This window comes from Podarcis pityusensis, assembly GCF_964106645.2.
Source record: "Podarcis pityusensis genome assembly, chromosome: 8".
NCBI lineage: Eukaryota > Metazoa > Chordata > Lepidosauria > Squamata > Lacertidae > Podarcis > Podarcis pityusensis.
In genome coordinates this window covers 39,897,129-39,904,457 of record NC_138033.1, presented here as the reverse complement: position 1 = coordinate 39,904,457, position 7,329 = coordinate 39,897,129, and the positions used below count along the sequence as shown (strand labels likewise).

General features: G+C 46.2%; 1 protein-coding gene across 1 annotated transcript; it reads right to left on the bottom strand.

Annotated features, from left to right (window-relative positions):
• Positions 1–4,554: 4,554 nt before the first annotated feature.
• On the bottom strand, positions 4,555–6,824 carry LOC308484050 (leukotriene B4 receptor 1-like). The gene has a single exon (XM_081018542.1). It carries the CDS (start codon positions 6,711–6,713, stop codon positions 5,703–5,705), a length of 1,011 nt encoding a protein of 336 aa, XP_080874668.1. The 5' UTR covers positions 6,714–6,824; the 3' UTR covers positions 4,555–5,702.
• Positions 6,825–7,329: the final 505 nt, after the last annotated feature.

Genomic DNA, 7,329 nt, shown 5'->3' with positions numbered 1-7,329 from the left:
CAGCCGGAACTCACCAGAACTCAGTTCTGGCACCTCTTTGGTGAGTGCCATTGCCATTATAAGAGAACAAGGCAAGCGTTCATGGTGAGTTCCAGCAGCTCTCTTTCTAGAAAAATAGCACTGGACGTCCCTATTTTCATCAGAGAAATGTTGGAGAGTATGTTTTCATGATCATAAGACTGCTGCTGAAGCACCCTTGATGGGCTTTGGCTTCTCTCACTGCACCACCAAGCAGGGCAACCTTGACATCAATTGTATAAAAGTTCTTCTTTTGTTTCCTTTCTTTCCACACTATGTCTCAATAGCCTGCTTAGTAGAAAGAAGTGGTGGGTGGGGTAGTGTGGGGTAGGGTGGGGAAGTGAAATATTTATTCCTTTCATTCTTTTTCCCATGGCTGTGTTCAAGGAGATGTTCAAAAGGTTAAGCCAGGTCAAGCCCTGCCCTGGAAACCAGCATTCACTGTCTGTTCCCATTTTATCTCTGAGCTGTCTGTCTGACCACACTGAATGCCCCTGCCCCTCTGTATGCCTTTGCCTAAAATGGTATTTGACAAGACCTGTGGCCATTGCCAGTTGTCTCCCTGGGGCGGTGCCAACCATGGGGTCCCAGAACTCCAGGAGGGCACCACTGCCGCTAATACCTGCCCTGAGCTGTCTGTGCCAGGCAGCTGAGTCTGTGCAGCCACCATTTTAAATTTCCCAGAGTGTCCATTCTAAAGCTGCCCTGAAGCATTGTGGGGCATTTAAAGTGATGGCTTCCCAGCAGCCCACCATGTGTAAACCTTTAGCTGGGGCAGGGCTTGCTGCAGGAGCCTGGGCATGAGGTTTTTTACATTACTCTTACATTATTTCTGTCTGTCTCTATCCTGGCTGCTATCCACAGTTTGGTCAATATCCCTTTATGATGCTTCATGTGCAATGGAAGGGGATAAGTCATGTGGTCTTGACTGTTAGTCATTTTTAAATGTGAATAAGCTGCTTTTCTGCTTAAAAGCAGCAGCAGCATCCAAAGCAGCTCCCAAGGTTACAGTAAAATGTAAGAGGTTCTGAAGAAGCCTGAAAATTACAGTAAGAAACAATAGGGAAGTTTCATAAAACAGTAAATTGCCCAAACGGTTTCAAAAGAAAACCTTTCTCAGGGGCAGAGGAAGTTGTTTTGACAAGATATTGTTAGAATAAAAGAAATGGGCTTCCCAGAATAACCCAACAAAATGAACTCTCATACTTCAGATGAAGGTTTGTTAGGCAATTTGCCATTTCATTGTTTTTCAGCGTCATTCTCAGGCTTGCCTCTTTTTTGCCTTTCTCTTCTGTATTTGGTGCTGCTTCCTTTTCTGTCCCAAACTAAAACCACCGTGTGTGTATGTGTGTGTGTTTAAGTAAATATAGGGAAAAAATACAAAACCAGAACAGCAGAAAAAAACAAATCATGACAAAATCCCCACAGGAGTGAATGCAGTGTTTAGAATTTAAGAACAGTCCTGGGAGGATCAGATCAAAGACCCATCTAGTCCAGCATCACAGTGGCCAGCCAAAAGAGGAAGTTCACAAGCAGGACCTAACTGAGATTGATGTTAGAACGTTTATACCCACAAAGCCCTGTAAAGCAAAAGAGTTTGGCCAGGAGACTTGTCAGAAGACCAGGAGAGAGAGTGGGTCTCTTGCAGGAGGAAATTCTACAATCTGAGCGTGTCACCCAAAAGACCCTGTCATGTTCAGCCACCTGCCTGTTCATGAAGGTAGGAATGCCTTAAGAGAGAACATACATTCCTTCAGAATAAGTCAGTCTTTGGGTCTTCTTAAAAGATTCCTCCGCCTGCTCTCAGAGAGAAATTTTAGCACCGAAATGGAGGAGAGGAGGGGTGCTGCCTTTTACCTTTAAAAAGCAGGCCGAGGACTTTTATCTCTGAACTTAGTTGTTGTTGTTGTTTAGTCATTTAGTCGTGTCTGACTCTTCGTGACCCCATGGACCAGAGCATGCCAGGCACTCCTATCTTCCACTGCCTCCCGCAGTTTGGTCAGACTCATGTTTGTAGCTTTGAGAACACTGTCCAACCATCTCGTCCTCTGTCGTCCCCTTCTCCTTGTGCCCTCAATCTTTCCCAACATCAGGGTCTTTTCCAGGGAGTCTTCTCTTCTCATGAGGTGGCCAAAGTTTTGGAGCCTCAGCTTCAGGATCTGTCCTTCCAGTGAGCAGTCAGGGCTGATTTCCTTCAGAATGGATAGGTTTGATCTTCTTGCAGTCCATGGGACTCTCAAGAGTCTCCTCTAGCACCATAATTCAAAAGCATCAATTCTTCTGCCATCAGCCTTCTTTATGGTCCAGCTCTCACTTAGTTAGCAGGTGCTTAATGCTAAGAGCAGAGAGAGAGAGAGAGAGAGAAATCCCTCTGCCTGCTCTTTAGAGATGACACCCCCCTGATGTGAAGCATTCTGTCCTCCCAGTGCTTCAGAACAGCTCCAGCCCCAGACAACTGGGGCCAACCTGATCTGGATCCAAACTGAACAGGGGCCTTGCACAGGGTTTAAAATCCTAATTGAACTCGCATTCACATGTAGCTAGCCATCCCCTCCCAACCAGATGCTTATTTGGGGTTTTATTAAACACAGAGGTTACACAAGCATTGGGATTCCACCTGAACCAATGAGAGATAACTTGGCGCCTCTTCCCCACCCCAGTGCAAGGTATGTCAGGCACACAGGCCACCTGATTTGTGGGCAGTGGGTTCTGCCAAGAAGAACAATGTGGAATGTAGTGTTAACTTTTGTAACAGTAGGCGTGGCTTCAGAGGACACTCACTGGCAAAAGACTACAGTTCCCATTACACATGGGAGTTCTAGAGGCAGAGGGGAGAGGAAGGCAGAGAAGGATGTGGTGGCAGCCGTGACTGAGACCATGAGCTGGGTCCAAACAATCAGAGCAATAACTTCTCCACTGGTACTGCCTGACTGCCTCCACCCCTGAGACAACTATGGGTCACTCTGTGTGGACCAGTTCAATCCTGGGAGATCTGGGGCTGCTTCAGGTCACTGGCCCAAAAGGACCTGCATGGGTTTGGGATTTGGTTAGCCCTATTTATCTACCCCCATCAGAAGATTAAGTGCTCTGTCTGTTCCTCTGAGTCGCTCTCTGCTTTATCTCCCGATCAGATCAGGACCTGGCAGGCATCTTCCTGTAGCTTGGCAGGCCAGGTGTGGCCTGGGGTGTTAGCCAGCTCTGCCTTCTGATATTCTAGTCCCAGGCCATTTAGGATTCTAAAGCGGGGTGTGTGTGTGTAACCATTTTGGCTCCATGGGCCAGATCCTTATCAGGCTCAGTAAAGTGGGTGGTGGAGAAGGAACTGGCAACCCACTCCAGTATTTTGCCATGAAAACTCCATGGACATAAAAAAGGAGAAGCTTTGAGAAGAAAGTGAGAGTTTCCAAGGCATGCTCTGATTCATGGGGTCACAGAGAGCTGGACATGACTAAGATGACTAAACAACAACAAAGTGGATGGAGGCTGTTTGAAAGCCACAGGAAGATGCCTACCAGCTGGTTCCTCCCGCCATTCCTCTGTGTCCAACCGAACCACACCAAGTGGAGGCTGTCTTTAGCAAGATGTGCTGGGAGAAGAGGAGGAGGAGAAAAGGATAGGATCCATCTTGGGCAGGCTGGCTAGGAGTGATACCTTTGACTCCAGTGTTGCACTGCTGTAGGGAACAAGCCCTGCTTGAGGTGACCATGCTGTAAGATCTGGACTCCCTCCCTCCATGCAGCCTGAAAGTGTAAATAGATGAATAAACCATATTTCTTAAAGCTATGACAGTCTCCACCGTGTCTTCAATTCTCCAAAGGAGCACAAATCCTGGGTGAGCTCCTGGAACTCCTTGAAATCTTGCTCCTGCTTGGCTGGGAGCGGGAGCGGGAGCGGGATCCAACTTTGGTAACAGTACGAAAAACCCCTCCAAAATGGAACCAAGCAATATAACTTCTGCAAAGGAGGTGGGTCACAATGTAGCTGGGAGGAAGTCCCACAGAACATAATAGAACTTCTGAGAGGACATTTATTTATTTATGTATGTATGTATGTATGTAGTCTCCCACCTCTACTCCGAGGAGTCCAAGGTGGAGTACATGGTTCTTCCCCACTCTATTTTATCCTCACAACAACCCTGTAAGGTAGGGTTAGGCTGAGAGTGGTGATTGGCCCAGGCCACCCAGAGAACTGAATGGGCATTTGAGCCTTGGTCTCCCAGATCCTGGTCCAACGCTCTAACCACTGCACAGCACTGTCTCTCACACTGGACACGCATAACTTTGCATTCTAAGAGTGTTTGATTTAGGGTGGCCCATGCTCTAAGTTTTTCTCTCCCAAAGACCAAGAAGGGGAAACAAAACATCATTTGAAGTTTTGTCTGCCCACCCATATTTAATGATGATGTCCCATTTTTGCATGTATAACAACAACGACAAAACAACCTATAAAACCCACACAGTAGATCCAAAACTACTTTAATTCTTCTGTTTTGTTTAGATCAGTTCCCTGCCCTTCAACAGGTTCCCAGGGCAGCTTACCGAAACGTTAAAATTACAACAATACAACAAAATTTAAAATAAAATAAAATGGCATGAGTCTAAGCAATCCTTTGAAAAAGAAAAATGTGTAATGTTAGAGAAAATTGCTTTGCAAAAATGTGTGTATTTGGGGAAAATATGCAAAAAAAGTGCATATTAGAAGAAATTCACACTAAAATATTGGTGTATGATAACTCCCCCCCCCCCCCCAAGCCTGATCTGGAAGTGTGGGGAACTGAAGTCTGGAAAAATGAGAAACTGAGAGAAACCAAAATGGACATATCCACCCATCCCTAGTACCCCCTTTAAGAAGAACCATGGCTCATTGGATAATGTGGATGTTTGCATGCAAAAGGTCCCAGGTTCAGCTCTGCTTCCTTCAAATAGGGCTGCAAAAGACCCTGCAAGGAGACAACACTGAGCTAGTATCTTGCTTGGTATAAGGCAGCTTCCTAAGTGCCCTTGATTTTGCCCTCAAAGCTCTCCACTGTTATCCCCAAACATCTCCCTGCCCTGGATCTATGTTCCTCCATGGGGCTACCACCTCAAACCACCTAGCTGTCTCCTGCTTGCTTATAAGACACCATGCCTTCACCCAGGTTACCCCTTTGACATGAAATGCCTTCCTTGAACACCGCTTTCTGTCTCAGGGACATAGGAAGCTGCCTTATGCTGAATCAGACCATAAGTTTATCTAGCTCAGATTTCACTAAACTGCCCCTCAGGGTTCCAGGCTATAGCTCAATGGGGAAAGCATATGCATGAAGAAAGTTCCAAGTTATATCCTGGTGTCTCCAAGCAGAGCAAGGCATGTCCCCTGCCTGGAGCCCTGCTGCCAGTCAGTACTGACAATATTGAATTAGATGGTCCGACTCTGTACAAAACAGCTTCCTCCGTTCCTTCTTATTCTCTTCAGTTTGGGTCTTTGGCACACTGGCTGCTTGCTTTTGTTCAGCCAACATGAACTGCCGGAGTTGAGTCTAGTTAGCTTGTCTAGAATGACTGTTTTTGAAGAGTCATGTTTCTGGATGAAGAGCTGGTCTGCATAGCTGTGCTTGAACAGATAAAGAACAAAGGAGTCACAGTAAGTAACAACAGTGCAGCCACTGCTATGGAGACTAACCTCATTTTCTCCCCTGGCCCTCATTAGATCATCTCTGTGCTTGTCAAACTCTCCTCTGTCCCGTTTGTGTTTTGTGCTTCTTTCGCAGTTTCCGTCCTCTCTGAAGGGCTCATCTGTTCAAACAGTCTTGATAACCTGGTAAACCTCACACTGCTTTGGAAGTTCCTGGCAGCAAAGGCGTAAAGGAGAGGGTTGATGCAGCTGCTCACGAAGACAAGCGAGCCTGTAATGTAGGACCCCACTGCTGAAATCTTCTCCAGAGCTTCAGATGTCCCTGGATAGGACTCCTCCATCAGAGCTGAAGCAATGCTTATCAAGTTAAAGACGTGATGGGGCAGCCAGCAGAGACAAAAGGCCACAACTATTGAAGCGATCAGCTTTGCAGAGCGTTGCTTTGATGGAGAAGTCATGTTGCTGATTCTTCTGCCGACCAGCACATAGCAGATGGAGATGAAGGCAAAGGGCACGACAAAGCCCACAAGAGTCTCCAGCAAGAGACAGGCAGTCATTTGAGCGTTACTATCATAATTGTGATCTGTGCACTGAAGACCTGCATCTGTGTTGTTGGTTTTCCGAAACGGGATGATGACTGCTCCAAAGGCAATGGCGAGGAACCATATGGCAAAGACCAACATCCTGGTGGTCATCTTCTTCTTCCAGCGTTGGACAGCAAAGGGGTAAAAGACAGCCATGAACCGCTCGAAGCTCAGGGCCATGATCAGGAAGATGCTTGCGTACATGCTGAAATAAACGACGAATGTCAGGGCTTTGCAAGCAACAAGCCCAAAGAGCCAGGTGTTGGCGAAGGAGTAGATCCAGATTGGCAAGGTGATGAGAACCAGGAGGTCAGCGATGGCCAGATGTAGGATCAGCATGACCGTCGGAGGCCTTTGGGTCATTCTGCCACAGATGGTCCAAATGACAAAGGAGTTCCCAGGGACCCCGACAATGAATGACAAACTCAGCACTGTGCAAACCAAATACCTTGCAATGGACAAAGGCAGGAGATCGTTGCTTTCTTCAGAGGGATCCATTTTGACTGGAGCTTTGGCTGAGCTTCTGCTAGTGGTTGCAGCTTCTATGTTCTACGGTGAATGCCCGCTATTTGCTTCTGACCCTCCAAAGGCTGTCTGAATCAGACTGGAAGAGAACATGACCACAAAAGATAGCTTCTGCCTAGACAGATAATGGTTTCATATCCTATTTTTTTCTGCTGAGCTTTTTCCGTTTACATATTGAGAAATTGTCCACATTGGGTGTGGGTGTGTGTCACCAAAACCCAAGCAAAGCATGGCTATAGTTAAAAAGAAGTGGAAGCATGATCGTATTTACTTGCTTCTCTTAAGCATGTAGGCAGATACCAGTTTTCTTCTGGAGAGCTGGTAAAACCAGACTTGATGTAGGAGGACCCCCTCCCCCCATTAATTGTTTTTATCACAAATTTAAAAAAGAAGGAAAGAAGAAGAAAATAACTATCAGCTCTCGTTATGGGTACAATAATATTCATCTTACGAATTCATCATTGTGAATCCAATATATTCATCTAAATGTAAACAAATAAAGCACACAAATCTCCAGAGATACATCCACTCGAGACTGATGTTAATAAGAAATATGTTAAGAGGGTAGTAAGGTCCTCAGACCATTGAC